We start from the raw sequence: 19,522 nt of genomic DNA, 5'->3' as shown, positions 1-19,522 counted from the left end.
GTATGTGCTATTTTTCCAGGTCAGAAGATTAATAAGGTAACTGGGCAATTTACCAATAATTGCTTTGTAAATGAAGATGTGCCAGTGAATCCATCTGCGCAGAGCCAGAGAGCTAAAACCAGCCATCTCATAAAGACGGCAGTGATGTATACGTGATTTGGCATTTAAAATGAAATGCAGTGCACCGTGGTACACTGTGTCAAGTGTTTTTAATGTGGATGAGGTAGTGTGCATATATATGACGTCCCCTTAATCCAGTACTGGGAGGAAGGTAGCATTGACCAGTTTCTTCCTAGCTTGAAGAGTAAAGCAAGACCTGTTTCCGTACCAGATTCTCAACGTGGACTTTAAAAGTGAGCTTCTCATCAAACCAAATACCTAGATATTTATAGGCAAAGACTTTCTCAATACACTTCCCTTCCAGAGTGGAGATGTTTAGTAAAGTGGGGGTGGGAAGAAAGCAAGATTTTGTAAAATGCATAACCTTAGTTTTGTTAGCATTTAAGACTAATCTCAGACTGGAAAAAGAGGCTCGCAATGTATTGAAACACTGCTGAAGAGATTTGCAAGCTTAAACTAAAGTCGGTGCCATGCAATATAAAGCTGTATCATCTGCATCCAGGTGAATTCTGCCATTTTCTACTGCAGAGGAAATGGTGTTTAAATAATAGGATAGATTGATCTAATGAGTAAGAAACAGAAAATGAGTAAATAAGAAAGAAAATAGGTGGGAAAATATTAGTCTAATATTCTACATGATTGGGTGAACTGGGTAACTCCAAATCTTGTCTAACGTACTCCTGTATAGTAGTCACAAGGATTTTTTTTTTAACCGAATAGCTGAGATTCTTGCTAAATAGCATTCTCTCACAGCAAGACTTTCGAATATAATCTAAAGGCTCACTCACAACCCGCCATACGTGCTACTACAGGCAGTCTACGGTAAAAAATTTGGCAAAACCGTGCTTGAGACTTGCGTGTGTTCAGCGCCGTAGAATGTCGCAGACTGGCCATGGAGACTTTTGGTCCTGCACATGCAAATTCTACGGGTCTTGCGAAAAATCAAGAACGCATACACTACGTACGGGACCCGTATTCCTTTTGTACGCCTGAACCAAAATCAGCAGCACGGCTAGTAGGGGCTTTTTGCGATGACAGTAAGATCCACGAGTGACGCACGGTCACTGTAGGAGTGACGTGCCTCAGAAGTACTACACAAGTATCCACACTTGCTATTTGTGCGGCACGCAAGACAGAAGTACGTTTCACTTTCTACCCGTGTGTGGTGTGCATGCAGTGCACACGACCCGAGGGGCAAGACTCTGGGTATATATATACACACACACACACACACTACCGTTCAAAAGTTTGGGGTCACTTTGAAATGTCCTTATTTTTGAAAGAAAAGCACTGTTCTTTTCAATGAAGATCACTTTAAACTAATCAGAAATCCACTCTATACATTGCTAATGTGGTAAATGACTATTCTAGCTGCAAATGTCTGGTTTTTGGTGCAATATCTCCATAGGTGTATAGAGGCCCATTTCCAGCAACTCTCACTCCAGTGTTCTAATGGTACAATGTGTTTGCTCATTGCCTCAGAAGGCTAATGGATGATTAGAAAACCCTTGTACAATCATGTTAGCACAGCTGAAAACAGTTGAGCTCTTTAGAGAAGCTATAAAACTGACCTTCCTTTGAGCAGATTGAGTTTCTGGAGCATCACATTTGTGGGGTTGATTAAATGCTCAAAATGGCCAGAAAAATGTCTTGACTATATTTTCTATTCATTTTACAACTTATGGTGGGAAATAGTGTGATTTTTCATGGAAAACACAAAATTGTCTAGGTGACCCCAAACTTTTGAACGGTAGTGTATATTGGGGGAGGAACCAAGGAACCGATCATGTAGCGCGTAGCATTATAGAAGGGAAGACCACCACCACCTCATTTGCAAATATGTTAATTTACCATGTAAACATCAAATAATAAAACATGAGTATAAGGGAATAACACATTTTATTACACTGTAAAAAATCCCAACTAAATAGCCCAACAGTTTGAGCACTGAAACACACTTTGACTCTGAGCTGCTGTCCTGCTCCTGCTGAGTGGTGGGACGGGGTGTCAGGATGTCCTTGTCCTCATCCTCATCACTGAGCATGGCACAATGGTCTGACAGTGATGATTGGATTGCAGTGTCTTCACTTCTGGGCGTCGTTAGCTGAAACATACATGTAATTTATATGCTGATTTTCATAAGCATATAGATACCGAAATGAAAGTTTAAAGCATGTGTATTATAGTGCAAGAGGTTTAATTAGTATTTACCTGTGAAAATCCCTCTGGCGGGGTGCTGTGCCTTCTGCCGGCTTGAAGGCATACTTCTCCCTGTCTGTGCAGGGCTTACCAGTGCTGCTACAATCATCAAATTCTTCCTCCTCCTTCCTCTCTGCTATTTCAGGCTGCGTTACTTCACTTTTGCTCGCTTCTTCTTGGGTCCCATTTTCTAAACTGAAAATTTTCACATTTTTCCCACAAAATATCCAATGTGCTTCAGTCGAAAGACAGATGCAGAATGCTGCAGACACGCTTTTATACCCACTCCTGGCTTGCGTCACATGCAAGTTATGAGTGATTGTCATGTGCTAATCACATGCTTAGCAAGTGCGGCCCGAACTCCTAGCGCAGGAAACTGGTAAAATGCAAGTCACACGCACTCCGCACTCACTGAACTTGCACTGATCACGTGCGTCAGACATACACTTTCCACGGGCTCACAGCGCAATTTTTCCCACGCCTCGAGGAAGTCAGGCGTGTCACCTGTACTTGACAAGTACTTTGCCTGTACTCCTCCCCCAAACTTTCCCCCGGGTTCACCGCGACCCTGTGGCATGGCTGCGAGCTACCAAACCCTGCGACCTGTGCGTGTCCAAAACGCTTACGGCGGGTTGAGAGTGTGGCTTAAGCTACACGTTGCCACTGACACTCACCACTGCCACCCATCCCAGGGCAGGAATGCTCTCACTGACAGCAGACAGGTGATTAAACAGACGACTGCCTCGGTTCTTCTCTCTGAAGTTCTGGATCTGCTCGATCTGCTCCGAGATGGGCCTGAGGAGGTCTGCCAGCTCCATCTGATTAGAGAACACACACACACACACACACACACACACACACACACACACAGAGCTGCTAAAACTTGCATGTGAAGAGATGAAGAAAACAATGCACCATAACAGGACACACTTTGGTACACTGTTAAAGAACATTATGCTTCCTTTGCCAAAGCAAACACATAATGATTAAATGTAGCTAATAGATTTTGAATGAGCTTCTAAGAGAGGTAGTTCTTTTCCAGTGCATCGTCCAGACAGCAGCAATTCCTTCCTCGTAGCCAGCATTCCAGCTGTGCATAGGGAGATCCCACTGGCCTTGTAAGGCCTTGCACAGCCCCAATGTTTAGAGTCTACCAAAGCATAACACAGAGAATGGGAACACACTGTTTTCTTTTATAATATTTTTGTACTGTATTGCGTATGATGGCCTGTGTTTGAGCTGTTGCTATATCTACCTTTTTTTTTTTTTACTCCACAGTTAGATAGATATTCACTTGATTTCATAATGCTGTCTTTTTATTTTTAAATTTTTTGGGGGCTTTTTTCACCTTTATTGGATAGGACAGTGTAGAGACAGGAAATGAGCGGGAGAGAGAGAGATGGGGAGGGATTGGGAAATGACCTCGGGTCGGAATCGAACCCGGGTCCCCGGATTTATGGTATGGTGCCTTATCCAACCGAGCCACGACGCCCCCCTAATGCTGTCTTTTTTAGGGAAAAATTAGCTGATTCTATTCTATTTTAACCAAACCAGCTCATTTTTAGTCCCATTGGTTGGGCTGAGTGTCAGATTTCAATTCTTCTTTCAAATGACAAAAGCAGGATTTTTACAGTTGTTTGTATGTGACTGAATATATCGCAACCTAAATAAGCACAAAAAAAAAAGGCACTGGTGCTCCCAAGGACAAATACTATACTACAATAGGTTACTATAACTACTGGTTTAGTTGTTTTTGTGGAGGCATATGCTAGGAATGAATAAAAGCATGCAGAAGGGCTTTTCCTCTAACAGCATGCGCATGACTTTCATTTCTATAAATAAAGACGCTCCTTTCATGCTCCACATGGACGTTAAGGCTGTTATTAAACTGCAATCTTCTGTATCTAGCTAATGGTTAAAAATAAACAATTCAAATAATTTCCAATGACAAAAACTTCTCAGAGTATCAAAGAGCTGTAACTCTGAGAACAAATCCAAGAGAAAAAACTCCCGGAAGGAGTAAGCAATAATCTATAGACTGATTCATTAGTCTGTTCCTGTTGCTGCCTCAGTGTGGACTCCCTCTCATATCAGTTTCAGTAGAAGGGAAACGGGACAGAAACAGTCTGCCTATCTCGAGACTAAGATCGGTTTACTCCTGAAGAATAATTTAAACAGGAACTTTTGTATTCCACATGATACCCCAGTGCTTTTGAATGCTCGATTCTGATTGGTCAGAAGGTGTTGATTAATTTGCTATACGAGTATGGCTCTCACAATAATTCTGGCTGAAGAGATTATGGTGGTGTTTACATTAGACCGTATCCGTATCGTTTTCGTTGCAGATGCACTGTCCGTGCACATTAAAACGCCAGAAAACGACTCCACAGGTGGAACAGTTTGAATCCGCCAGGGCCCACGTATTCAACCCAGTACGTATCTGATCCGGTGCTGTGTAAACATTGAGGAACGAGGATACGCAGTGCTGAGCTCTAGCTGACGTCGTCATTGGACAATGTCACTGTGACATCCACCTTCCTGATTCGCTGGTGTTGGTCATGCCACGTTGGTCATGTGAATGAGCAATACAGGAAGTGTGTTGAGGAAGTCATTAAGTGAATGAGCAATACAGGAAGTGTGTTGGTTACCGTAGCACTAAATAGTCTTGTTGTAATCGCAAAAAACAGCCGTTCTGCGAGGTGAAGAGTGTACCGAACGCTGTTAGATCCTTCTAGCATAAACACGAAGGCCATACACGGTGTAAAAACGGCGTCATTGTAGTACCAGTACCGCCGATAACAGACTGGCATACTTCATTTTTTACAACGACATCCTTCCACTTGCAAGTGGTGAGTGACTTGTGCATGCCTGATATGCACTGGGATCATGTGACATGCCGTCTAATTAGTCATGTGATTAGCGTATCCGTGTATTGGCGTTGCTGTGTGCACGGGGAACGGTTTTGTTGCGGGCACAGAAATTGTGTGCGTGTACGCGAATCGTTTTAAAAACGTTAATCTGATGATCTGCTGATTCGAAATAATGCAAACAGGGCCTATATTAACACTAATACATTATGTCTATAGGGACAACTTACACAAGAGAGACTTACACTTCCTTGTGTATTCTTCAAAAGTTTGAAATGAGGAAACCGAGCAGAGATTTTTGAATGACAACGCTGAGAATGACGGTTTTTCCTAAGATTCACTTTTACGCGTTACAAACTGGATCGGAAACAACAGAAATGACCTTGATGTGAACTTAAACCTGAACTCCTTGACTGGGGGCTCGAGATCATATCAGTTCCATTTGGAAGTCTGTGAGGGAATTACAGAGAGTAACAGCTGTGCTCGCTAAAATGCAGCCCTTACAAACACTCTTCAGCATCCACTGACAGGCCCTCACTTGACCAAGGCCACAGACACACAGCGGCTCAAATATAGAACATGACCATAAAAAGCCACAGAATGCAACCTCAGCCCCATACACAAAAAACACACACAGAGAGAGAGAGAGAGAGAGAGAGAGAGAGAGAGAGAGAGAAGCCAGAGGCTTGCTGCTTTCCAGCAGACTGACAGCGTTACCCATAATTTGAAGTGTGTGTGTGTGTGTGTGTGTGTGTGTGTGTGTGTGTACGTACACAAGGCTTTGTGTATTCCAGCGAACATGGTTCACTCCAGAGAGTCTTTTTTGGGCATATCAAATTCAATCTTTTCCCCCCATTCAGTTTTGTGGGAATCAGGGTTTAAAATGATTTTTGTAGCTCCCCAGTCACTGACCATTTGCTTTCCAAATTTAGTAGCCAGTCACAAGCCAAAACATCACTACCCCAAACGCATTCTTACTGGAAAGACATTGTGTGTGTCCATGTCTGCACTTTTCAAATTAACTGGATGCTATTTAACACACACACACACACACACACACACACACCTAACACAAATAGCCTTGATAAAACATTCGCTTGTTACCGTAGATCACTGTACCTGAGCCACCTACCAACTTTTTGCTCATTCCTCATTATTTCCTTCTTCTATCCCTTTTTGATTTCTGTGCTCCATCTATTCCTCACTTTTTCACCTCATCTTTTATGGCACAGTCAGAAGCAGTAGTGTTTAGCAGGGTGCGATTTGTCAAAAAACCAGAAGGGGGGATGTTTTTTTTTTTTAAATCATGAAAGGTCACAAGATTAAGGTAACAATAGGCTAACAGCTCAATAACATCCGATGATATCAAATCAATAACACTAAATGAAAACGAACACTAAACCAGAGATAGTAAATTCATCTTCCTATCTCTCGGACTAAATACACGAACACTAATACAACAAAGTTCGCATTGCTTGTCGCGTTGCTGCGATGTTTCTCTCCCTCCGGATTAAATGGACAGTGACTCGAAAATCACTAAAGTACATGAATACTAAATGAACAGTTCACATTGTGCGCAGCTTTCCGATTTAAACTGTTTTTTTCTTATCCTTATACTTCCTGTTTCATAGACTGTAACGGATTTGCTCATTTAGTAATTTTAATACAGAATTTACTTTGAAATTATAATCAGACATTCCAACATCCCCCCCCCCCCCCCAAAAAAAAATAATAATCGGCCGTGAAAAAGGCGGCATCCGCCAAAAGGCGCGCTGTTTGCATCCCTGCAGATACATTGTAGATGATAACAATATCTTTGCATTCTATGAGAACGCAAAGATATTGTTATTATCTACAATGTATCTATTTGCTGGGGACGTTCGTGAACAAAGCTGCCACTTCGGGTCATTTTGAAAGTGAGTGCAATGTAGACCATAGAAAACTGTGTCACAACATGCCTGTCATGTCAGCTTTTTTTTTTGGTTTGTTTGTTTTATTGACGGGGTTGTCCCCGAGGATTTTTTTTCAGCAGAGATAAAAACCAGAGGGGGGGATGATCCCCACCATCCCCCCCAGCAAATCGCACCCAGGTGTTTAGTATATAGTGTAGTCCCTTTAATACACATCTTTGTTAAGATGTATGCTTACCTGCTAAAGTGGTAAATTACCTGCAATTTTTTTTCAATGTTAATTCTCATCTCATCTCATTATCTCTAGCCGCTTTATCCTTCTACAGGGTCGCAGGCGAGCTGGAGCCTATCCCAGCTGACTACGGGCGAAAGGTGGGGTACACCCTGGACAAGTGGCCAGGTCATCACAGGGCTGACACATAGACACAGACAACCATTCACACTCACATTCACACCTACGGTCAATTTAGAGTCACCAGTTAACCTAACCTGCATGTCTTTGGACTGTGGGGGAAACCGGAGCACCCGGAGGAAACCCATTCTGACAATGTTAATTTAAAGCCTTAAAAGGAATGTGACGAAAACCAACCACTGATGCATTTTTTTCTTGTTTGTAACCACTTTATCCTGGTCAGGGTTGCAGTGGATCCACATTCATAAACTAATTCACACCTAAGAGCAATTTAGTGGTGACACTTCACCTACCAGCATGTTTTTGGAGGAAACCCACACGCTCAAGGGGAGAGATGCAAAACTCTCTGGAGCTGCGAGGCAGAAACGATACCCGCTGTGCCACATTTAACCCTTGCTTTCCCATAACGTTCAAATTTAGCAAATGGGTGTCTCAACACACAGCAACACTTCAGAACACTTTCAAATCAAACTGAAAAATATACAGTGTACACACACACACACACACACACACACACACACACACACACACACCTTGTAAGGATTAATTAAAGGCTGGATTTTTCACACTTTTTCAGTGTGAGATGAAGCTACTCACAGTTTGGACTCACCTAATTCAATGGTTTATCTTTATGAATTAAAATACACTTCATGTCTTAAAGCAGTGTTGTAGTCGAGTCATTAAATCTCGAGTCCGAGTCCAGTCTCGAGTCCCCAGTGCTCAAGTCAGAGTCATGTCCAAGTCATTAAAAAAAAAAATTTCCAGTTGAGTCCACTATTGATCCGAGTCAAGTCCAACACTCCAACCACACCATTTGACGGTGGCTGTTTTAGCGCCATTAACATTAGTTTGTTCCTGAACATGACGTATGAACAGGTGAATGTGCTTCTCTTTGTCATGGAGCGTGAAGTATTCTGTCAGAGATGGTTGGGAGACGGATGTAAGTGCAGAAGGTGTGTTTATTAATACAAGTGATGACAGGTAAACAATCCAGAATGGCAGGCAAAATCATAAAACAGTGAAACAGGCAATAGGTTGAGTGAGGCACAAACAGGCTATCGTAGACTCGGCAGAATCAAAGATGAGAAACAGGAAATCAGGAAACCAAACAAGGAAAAAAAAGCTCAGTTATGTGTCAGCAACGCAACTAAATACTTCGCAAAGAAAAGTACGTTTTCACAGTTTTTAATATCGGCATGCTGACTGCATCTTAATCCTGTGCAGATGCAAGTTGTTTACAACGTGCGTACGAGAGTCCACTTGGTGCACGCACTGTCCGGAGCGCGCCTGAGAGTCTGACTGATGCACGCGCCAAGGCGCACAGGTGTGACACTCTTGCATGAAATTAGTACAAAAATTAATGTAGCTATAAATATCTTATGCCAAATTATTATGGCATGTTACAACAAATAAAGAAAAAAAAATCAGAGTCCTCATCTCCAATTTACAAGTCTGAATGCAGTTAATGCAAGAATCCGAGTCCAAGTCATCAGTGCTCAAGTCCGAGTCATGTCACGAGTCCTTAAAATTATGGCACGAGTCAGACTCAAGTACTACAAGCCTGTCTTAAAGTAATAATGGGCAGTCAGTCACTCTTTACTTAAGCTGGGCATACACTGTGCGATTTTTTCAATCGCGGTATTCAGCTGCTGCTCACACTGTACGAGTGAATCGCAGGGGTAAACAGCACGCGGCTTACGATTCCTGTTCTCACACTATACGATCCGATGCTCGGATGCGATGCTCAGGATTTCAAACACGTTTGATTTTCATCCGATCGATCGGGAGGAGGTCGTGAGGTGTTAATCGCTTGTCGTTACCCCATGTATACTACACGATCCGAGACGCACGACTGAGCCAAAACTAGGCCCGATCTCCAAAACAGTCGCACGAGTGAAAATCGTGTCAAAATCAGGCCAAAAATCGCACAGTGTATGCCCAGCTTTAGTCGAGCGGTTCTTGACAAAATGGATTACTACAGTTGTAAAATAGGGCTATTTACTGTATTTATATTATTTACTGTTTGATCTCAAACACATTAAGAAGGCAAGAAACTCGTTCACTAACTTTTGACGAGGCACCTGTTAATTGAAAAGCATTCCAGGTGACTACCTCACGAAGCTGGTTAAGATAACGCCAATAGTGTGCAAAGTGAAAATGCAAGGAAACAGTGGCTTCTTTGAAGAATCTAAAATACGAAACTTTAACACACTTTTCTTTACCACATAAATCCATATGTTCTTTAATAGTTTTGATGTCTTCAGTATTGTTCTACAATGTAGAAAATAGTCAAAATACAAAAAAAAAAAAAAAAAACTATGAATGAATAGAGTTGGGGTGTCCAAACTTTGGACTGGTACTGATACCACATTGAAAACCTGGGATTTTTTTTTTCCCACCGAAAGAAACGGCTTTATAATTTAAAAGATATTTGAACAAAGAAAGGAAATATCTTGTACATTCAAGATTCTGCACTATTTCTAGGTCAGTAAATAAAGTGAAAAGTTTAACAACCATGTTAACTGCTTTGTACAAAAGGTCAGGTTTTCCCTTAATCATCTTATCTCTTCTCCTGAAGCACGTGTTCAGATGACACTGTGATAGGTCTGACTTAACAAGGATCATCAGGTTTACACAAATTTATGAAGTCCATGCCAGCTTGAGTGAATGCCATCATTAAAAGGTGACATACCGGCTCTGAAATCCATGAAAATCTCTTTTAAACTTTATTTTTCAAGTTATTACTGATAATCTCATCTCATCTCATTATCTGTAGCCGCTTTATCCTGTTCTACAGGGTCGCAGGCAAGCTGGAGCCTATCCCAGCTGACTACGGGTGAAAGGCGGGGTACACCCTGGACAAGTCGCCAGGTCATCACAGGGCTGACACATAGACACAGACAACCATTCACACTCACATTCACACCTACGCTCAATTTAGGTGGGGTTTACATTAGACCGTATCAGCGGATCATCAGATTAACGTTTTTAAAACGATTAGTGTGCACACAGCAACGCCAATACACGATTCGCGTGCACATAGCAACGCCAATACACGGATACGCTCGGCTCCGCAGGCATCCTGCGCTCCAAATCACTCCGCCCTGAACAGCGAGTGCCCTCTGGAGGGTGCGCACTCCGGCCCTGCGCAGCTCACAGAGCGCGCGAGTATAGCGCACGAGCAGTGATTCGGGACTGAGCCGCTGTGTGTGTGTGATCCCAGTGCATGTCGGGCATGCGCGTCACTTACCACTTGCAAGTGGAAGGACGGCAAGCCTAAAGACAATCATAACTACACAATGGGCAGTATTTGCATCAGTATTTGCAGTATTTTCATACTTTTATACTCTTTAATGAAAGGTGATACAAGGCGGAAGTCCGCGCCGTTTTTCAGCAGTCGCGTCACATGACCAACGCCAGCAAATCAGGAAGGTGGATGTCACAGTGACGTTGTCCAATGACGACGCCAGCTAGAGCTCAGCACAGCGTATCCGCGTATTCTCAATGTTTACACAGCACCGGACCAGACACGATCTAGATTGAATACGTGGACCCCGGCGGATTCCCGTTTCCCGGCGTTTCCAGGCGTTTTAATGTAAACGGACAGTGCATCCGCGAAGAAAACGAGACAGATACGGTCTAATGTAAACTTGGCCTTAGAGTCACCAGTTAACCTAACCTAACAGGGATTACGTCCTCTGTTCAAAAGAACGCCAATGCAACACATTCCCAATGCTTCAGACGGCAGCCCTTAGGGGCTGCCGTCATGGCGTTCTTTTGAACAGAGGACGTAATCCCTGTTAGGTTAGGTTAACCAAGTTAACCTAACCAGTTAACCTAACCTTTGGACTGTGGGGGAAACCGGAGCACCCAGAGGAAACCCACGTGGACACGGGGAGAACATGCAAACTCCGCACAGAAAGGCCCTCGCCGGCCACGGGGCTCGAACCCGGACCTTCTTGTTGTGAGGCAACAGCGCTAACCACTACACCACCCTGCCGCCCATTACTGATAATATCATTTGTAATGAATGTTCGTATTCAGTTAGAAAAGAATGAAAACTCCTAAGACAAAATGTTGCACTAAATGGAGAGCTACATTTGACTATAATTCTGTCATACAGAGAAAGGGGACAGATTTATTTGTTTGTCACCTACTGTGTGCATCATTCTCAATATTTATAAGGTATGAGGAGTTTAAGGATGAGCACTTGGGACAAATGTTTGGTCTTGATCTTAATCATCATCAAGCAACGTTTCACATGGAAACGAAACATCCTGCACAACCCATCTCTCTGAAAAATATTTCCTTACAGCTATGAGCTGTGATGCTAACGCTTACCCACATCCCAACAGCCCATTTGTTTATTAGGTAACTTAATTCCTGCTCCTCCTTTCATCCAATGGCCTGCATACTCTGAGCTAACATCACTGCCTGTTGGGCCCACGGACAACACAAACCAAAGTCCGATACAATGACATCAGACTGACTGCCAGACTTCCCCTAAGGGCTGCCGTCTGAAGCATTGGGAATGTGTTGCATTGGCGTTCTTTTGAACAGAGGAAGTAATCCCTGTGCGCACAAACGGACCAGTGTCGCACGGATGACCACAAAAGCTCAAAACCATATGGAGATGACGAGGAATTCTATACAGCAGGATAAACCAGGGCTAAACCTCACTCAGAGGCAGCGCAAGTTTCAATGTACAGATCAGTATCTGTATGGGCTTGAAGAATGTGTATATTATACATACACAACTGCTTACGTTACATTTCAAGTGGGCATGATAATAGCAGTCACAGTGAATGGGTCAGCTTTTAATTTTTTTACGCACATGTCTAGCTTCAGATGTGACAAAATACTCTAAGACCCCGTTTACATGTAGCCAGGTACAGCATCTATAAAAACGGATATTTATTTGTGCGGTTGCACCCATCATTTACACGTAAACAGAGGTTTCAGTCACTGAAAATGGCTGCTTTCGAAAACTCTGGGCAAAGTGGAGATTTGGCAAAACTCCGTTTTCATACCTGCGTGCAAATAGTGGAAAACGGAGTTTTCTCCGTGTTATGGGGAAAACGGAGTTTTAGCATTGTGATCTGACGGTCCCTCCTCCTTGGCTTTCAGATCTCTGGTTGGCTTTCTATTTGTTTGACATGTTTTTGACAGCCTTCCCTGGCTGTTTTTGAGCATTGTGTAAATGGAATTATTTTCTAGTACGGGGAGGAGAAGATACCCGTTTGCATAAATACCCGGCTACGTGTAAACAAAGTTTTAAAAAACAACCTGAGTATATACAGAGTCATTTATCTGTAGGTTTACCTGGGCAGGCTCCTGGTGTGTGGTGGCCAGCTTGAGGAAAGCCTTCTGTACCTGCAGGGCATTGTGTACCATTTCAGCCTGTCGAATAAAAGCACAAAACTCCCATTTAAACACTTGAAAGTGGCACAAGACATAAATTAAGAACTACAAAGTGAGGGACTTGTACTGTACGATTGCAGAGGCTGAGTTTAGCAAAGCTGTGTTAAACCCAATACAAACCTGTAAATCAAATGTTGATTCACACAGACTTGGAAAACCTGTCTTACAGAAATATGCAATGTTCATTTAAATAAAACATTAACCACATTTCTGTATACTTCAAAGCTGCTTTACCTACATTTTATGAAAGGTCTTCTTAAGTGTTTTTACACACACACACACACACACACACACACAGAGAGAGAGCGGTCCAAAGATGCATGTTTGGGAAAATGGAGTGGTGGAACCCAGAGGCTGTTTCACCGTAAAAGGAGATGACGATACGGGATTTAAAAACAAACTCCCAACCAATATGATCTGGCACTGATCTGAGTGCAGAATTAGCAAATGTCACCTCTGTGGCAAAGGAGCCATCAGAGACAAAACACACAGTCTCTTGTGATTTCAAGTTCAAAAACGCCTGAACAATTCCAGGTATTTTAATGTTTATTGCTGGAATTCAGTAACTATCTTCATTTAGAGTAGCTTACAATCAGCAGGTTTTCCATTCTTTTCTCAGTACAGGAAACCGTGGCTACATTCTTATTCATGGCATCACACAAAGAATACATATGCAATCGATAAAAACATTAAAAAAGGAAAAACTTGTAAGCACAAATGAAAACACAAAACAGCAAATTCTTTCAAATTCATTTTCATGAATTTTGTTCAAGTTATAAAACTATATTAAAAAGAGCTTCAAAAGGCAAATCATGCACCAGGACAGGTAATGGGGGGAAAAAAACAAAAACAAACAAAAAAAACCCTAAACCAGGAAAGCCGTTGTCTTTACTTTATATATGTGGACACGAGTGTTTTACTGGGAAATACATCACTTGTATTTTTCATATGAGCTACATCCGGGACACGGAGAACCAAAACCGTGATATAAATCCCTGTGTCACTCGTGAAGAAATCGATGAACTGCTTTAATAAAATCTGGGTACTGTGTCTATATAACAAAAAGAAAAATAACACATTCTTCATGCAAAATACATCACGGATCTGAGTGACATTTAAATAATATTGGCTGGCGTTGAGTGGTCTATCAGATATATTCCATTCAGCTAGCATGATATTGAACGAATCGAAGATGAGTAGTTGAATGGAATATATCTGATAGACCACAAAAAAAAAGCCAGCCAAGGTCAAGTCAAGGTCAACTTTATTATCCCCAAGGGGGAAACGCAAGTGGTCCATATTGCACATCTCCTCAAAACATACCAAAGACATATAGACAGACAGACAGACAGACCACATTAAAATAAATCTGTGATAAAAGGTGTGATGTAAGATAAAAACAATAAGAGATAAAAACAAAAAGATAAAAACTGTGCGCTACATAAAATAAATAAAATGCATAAAAGGAAAATTTGTGGGCGGCACGGTGGCATAGTGGTTAGCGCTGTCGCCTCACAGCAAGAAGGTCCTGGGTTCGAGCCCCGGGGCCGGCGAGGGCCTTTCTGTGCGGAGTTTGCATGTTCTCCCCGTGTCCGCGTGGGTTTCCTCCGGGTGCTCCGGTTTCCCCCACAGTCCAAAGACATGCAGGTTAGGTTAACTGGTGACTCTAAATTGACCGTAGGTGTGAATGTGAGTGTGAATGGTTGTCTGTGTCTATGTGTCAGCCCTGTGATGACCTGGCGACTTGTCCAGGGTGTACCCCGCCTTTCGCCCGTAGTCAGCTGGGATAGGCTCCAGCTTGCCTGCGACCCTGTAGAAGGATAAAGCGGCTAGAGATAATGAGATGAGGAAAATTTGTACAGATGAGTAAAATAAAGTGCAACAGATGTTTTTGGTATGTTATTGTATAGTCTTATTGCTGTGGGTACAAATTATTTGTGGTACCTCGCTGTCCTGATTGGCCTCTGCAGAAATCTGTTATTAGACCTGGTGCTTATTAAAAACTTTGGGAACAGAGGATGTGTTGGGTCAGTTAAAAGCCAATATTATTATTATTATTATTATACATACACACACTCTTCACATCAGCATTCTCGAAGACCAACTCTAGCTTACCCACAACTCAGTGTTGTTAACGCAGCAGGCCCGTTACCTTCCAGCTAGTGTAGCGTTCATCAGTAGTGTTAGTGAAGACCAACGGTAGTGCAGTTGAGCCAGTGCTACCGAGAGCTCCTAGCACAGGCTAATGAACAAGAAACTAAGATTTCGGTCTCCAGACTTCTTCCACACACACTCGCGACAGTATTTTTCACTCATACTTAAAGCTAGACTGCCTTTCAGATTTTCCAAGTGTAGGTCATAAAAAGAATGTTCCAACACCCAATTATTTTTGTTTAGTAGACCGAAAGCTACTGAATTCAAATCATGTGGCCCTAAATTCTCCACTATTTTTTCTTGCTTCACCATGACACAAAAGAAGAAACTACGTCATGCATCATGTGTTGGGCTTTCCCCGTTCCCACAAAGCATTGTGGGATGCAAATTTGAAACAGGAGAGGGAAATGGAAGGCACAAGTGTGAATGAAACATGAAAGACCAACTACAGTAACAGAAAACAAGACGATGTTATGATGCGAAGAAAAGGAAACGCAGGACCAAACTAATAAATATCGGCGGTCACCGGGCACCTCAGTGTGATCAGTTGTTCATTTAGCAACAGAACGATGTAACTACCTGCACATGCACACACGGACTTCCTCTGTCTGCTTGACTGCACGAAGCGAGTGATTTCATGCAAGTTATTTGCTCGGGAATCCCCTCAAATTAAATAACTTCCCAGCCACAGAATGGCCTGGGGTGTTTTTTTTTTTTTTTTAAGATATTACACAAACATACCGCAATGACCAAATTTGAGAAGGAACTAAATTTCACCGATTTTATGAAATCGAAAGGTCGTCTACTTTTAAGTATTCATTTCCCTGTGCAATTAACTTGGTTACTTTTAAAATCAACATCGACAGCTACACACAACAGAACTACCTGGCAGCCAAAATTCTCTCAAAATCTTTCAGATTTAACAAAGCAAACCTGCTCGTTTACAAACCATCAGTCACTTGCTAGTGCGGAAGTCTTACATCTCCGACGTGTGACGTTGTGTTGTCTTGACAACATGCAATATTGTAACAATAATGCACGCTCATTTTCCATTGGGTAGAGTGACGTAATACACATAGGAAAAGCGATATGCTAACAATATTGCATGCTATCGAACCAAATGAATGAAACCCGCTAGACAGGAATAGAATACATGTTTTTATTCAATTGAAAACATGTCCTGTATGTACAATAATTCCCAATACTTCACTCAGATGACATCACTCCCAGTGTTTTCCCACTGACTTGATGCGCGGCGTCAAAATGGCGAACCGATTCAAAATTAAAATTCTTTTGATTAACTTGCACATTTTTTGTGGATGTGCCCAGAGAATATAAAGAACATTCTGTGGTTGCATGAAAATACGAAGTTTATCTTCTCATGTTGAAAATATTTTGACTCGTTCGCTTCACTCACTCATTCATATGTTGACCACTCAAAGATAAAACTTCATATCTTTGTGTATCCATGTAATACTATATATAAAGACAACAGCTTTCCTGGTTTGACATCTATGGATGCACTTTAATTCACTGTAACATTGTGAATAGGACGGTTCACTGTGTGTACCAGGTCCATTTTATCGTGATGTTTTTCACAACTGAAAACAGAACATAAAGTAACACATTTCTTTTAAAGCTCTAGGTTTGATGCTAACGACAGAGGCACCACAATAAAACTGCTGCTTTTGTACAACCCCGATTCCAAAAAAGTTGAGACAAAGTACAAATTGTAAATAAAAACGGAATGCAATAATTTACAAATCTCAAAAACTGATATTGTATTCACAATAGAACATAGACAACATATCAAATGTCGAAAGTGAGACATTTTGAAATTTCATGCCAAATATTGGCTCATTTGAAATTTCATGACAGCAACACATCTCAAAAAAGTTGGGACAGGGGCAATAAGAGGCTGGAAAAGTTAAAGGTACAAAAAAGGAACAGCTGGAGGACCAAATTGCAACTCATTAGGTCAATTGGCAATAGGTCATTAACATGACTGGGTATAAAAAGAGCATCTTGGAGTGGCAGCGGCTCTCAGAAGTAAAGATGGGAAGAGGATCACCAATCCCCCTAATTCTGCACCGACAAATAGTGGAGCAATATCAGAAAGGAGTCCGACAGTGTAAAATTGCAAAGAGTTTGAACATATCATCATCTACAGTGCATAATATCATCAAAAGATTCAGAGAATCTGGAAGAATCACCTAATTTTTAAAAATCACCTAATTTTTCTCTTTAAATGATACATTTTCTCAGTTTAAACATTTGATATGCCATCTATGTTCTATTCTGAATAAAATATGGAATTTTGAAACTTCCACATCATTGCATTCCATTTTTATTTACAATTTGTACTTTGTTCCAACTTTTTTGGAATCAGGGTTGTATTTCACTTTCAGGGCTTAAAGGTCAGAGGCAACGGTCGGAGGTGAAACGTAGAATATCAACTTTATTGTCTAGAAGAACGACCCAAAAAGCGAATTCAATCTTCCTAGTGTCTAATTTGCACCCTAAAATTGAATAAAACGGTTAAAATATACTGTTTTGCCCAATTTCTGAAGGTTTGTTTATATCTCACTTATGCGCACTTTCACCGCCAGGGGACCGTCATCGTGACGTCATTTAAGCCAAACAGACTGGGAGCAGTTCTGTGTTTATTTGCGAACCGAGCACACGTGTACGGACTGGTCGTGAGAGGTTGTGTAAAATGTCGGAAAGCGATAGCGATTTTGAAGTAGGAACTCTCCAAATTAAATATCAAGAGGTGAAACCATATGTGTGTGAAGCAATCGGTGAATGTGGTTCACTGGTTTGACCGTGTGGCCTCGGAATCGGACAGCGACTCGGCCGACTCTGATCACGGTGACCCCGGACCTCAACAAGACTCGCGCCCAAATGATTTATCCCGGTAGTTATGATAAATTCCTACTTTCGTCGTAATACTAAATAAGAGCCCTTTTGAAGAATAATTAAACCGCCCTCCCTAGTGGATATAGGGAACGATTACTGGACAGTGCGCCGGTAGGCCACATTAGCCTGCCATCTGCGGCATTATACTATTTATAGCCGACTCTAAGCGAGGAAATATCCCTTTGTCTCATTTCCACAATGATTGTACAGGATCCCTCAGGATTCTTGACTTGTCAATTGCAAGCAAAATCGTCCAATCTTCTCCTTTTTGCTTGAGCATTGCTGCTCCGTTTCTTCTTTGACTGCTTGATTTTGTTTCACGCACACAATCCACTCTCTCCGCCTCATCTCCTCTTCCGGAAAAAAACAACCCTCCAGCTTCACGCACACAATCCACTCTCTCCGCCTCGTCTCCTCTTCCGGAAAAAGCCAATCCACTCGCTCTGCCTCTTCTTTTTCGGAAAAAGCCAATCCTCTTGCTCTGCTTTTTCTCCTCTTTTGGAAAAAGTCAACCCACTCGCACCGCCTCTTCTCCTTTTTTGGAAAAAGCCAATTCTCTCGCTCTGCCTCTTCTCCTCTTCTGGAAAAAGCCAATCCACTCTCTCTGCCTCTTCTCCTCTCTCGGTAAAAGGTAAAAACTTCTTCCTAAACCGGTCCCGTTGTTACAGTTCACTGCACAACAAGGCATGGTTTTTCTTTGGAAATACCTGAACGCACGTCGGCACTCAAGCCGAACGGCAATGTAAGTAAACGGAAGTGGACTCAACTCAAGCGGTTTGTTTGGCTTAAATGACATCACGCGCCGAGTGGTCACAAAAATAGCCGAACAGAAATTCACAGAGGGTTTTTTAACATATAAAGTTTCAAATGTGCATAAAATTAAAACTGTTGCCTATGACCTTTAAGTCGCCCAGTGGAAAAATGGCTAATAAGTCATAAAGTTAATGACAAATCGAGCAGAGCTGTGGGAAAGGTGACGAGTCCCCAGGAAAGATTTTCAGGGTTATGTTCCATCAGGTAAAAAATACAGAACTATTTTGGCGGTGTCGATTCTGATCATTTGACTATTCTGTAGAATCCTGTGTGTTGTATGATTTGAACCTATTACAGTTCTTAATTTACAGTATACGGCCAAAGGTTTGTGGACACCTGACCATCACTCCCATATGTGGTTCTTCCCTAAACTGCTGCCACAAAATCAGAAGCAAACAATTGCATAGGATATCTTTGAAGAAGAACTTTATTTAAATCACACGTACACTTAAGCACAGTGAAATTCCTCTCTGCATTGAACCCATCTGAAGCAGTGAACACACACCTGTACACACACATGAGCAATGAGCACACACAACATACCCAGAGCAGTGGGCAGCTATGCTACAGCATTCAGGGAGCAGCTGGGGGTTAAGCAGTTGTTCAAGGGCATGTCAGCCCAAGGCCGCCCCATGTTAACCTAACCGCATGTCTTTGAACTGTGGGGGAAACCGGAGCACCCGGAAGAAACCCACACAGACACGGGG

General features: G+C 42.1%; 1 protein-coding gene and 1 long non-coding RNA gene across 2 annotated transcripts in view; both read right to left on the bottom strand.

The window, feature by feature from the left end:
• cap2 (cyclase associated actin cytoskeleton regulatory protein 2) overlaps positions 1-19,522 on the bottom strand; it is a 74,323-nt gene that overhangs the window by 37,616 nt on the left and 17,185 nt on the right. The window contains exons 4-5 of the mRNA XM_060942098.1: positions 12,831-12,908; positions 2,994-3,137 (exon numbers count right to left, since the gene is read on the bottom strand). Of these exons, the coding sequence (XP_060798081.1) occupies positions 2,994-3,137; positions 12,831-12,908 (222 nt within the window). The remainder of the gene's footprint in view (positions 1-2,993; positions 3,138-12,830; positions 12,909-19,522) is intronic.
• Positions 2,001-2,551, bottom strand: LOC132900060 (uncharacterized). Its single transcript, XR_009656749.1, has 2 exons — positions 2,332-2,551; positions 2,001-2,224 (listed from the first exon to the last, which is right to left on the bottom strand). It is a non-coding gene; the product is annotated as an uncharacterized LOC132900060 (long non-coding RNA).

The sequence above is a fragment of the Neoarius graeffei genome, chromosome 16, assembly GCF_027579695.1.
Source record: "Neoarius graeffei isolate fNeoGra1 chromosome 16, fNeoGra1.pri, whole genome shotgun sequence".
Classification (NCBI taxonomy): Eukaryota; Metazoa; Chordata; class Actinopteri; order Siluriformes; family Ariidae; genus Neoarius; species Neoarius graeffei.
This window is presented reverse-complemented; position numbering and strand designations above follow the sequence as displayed.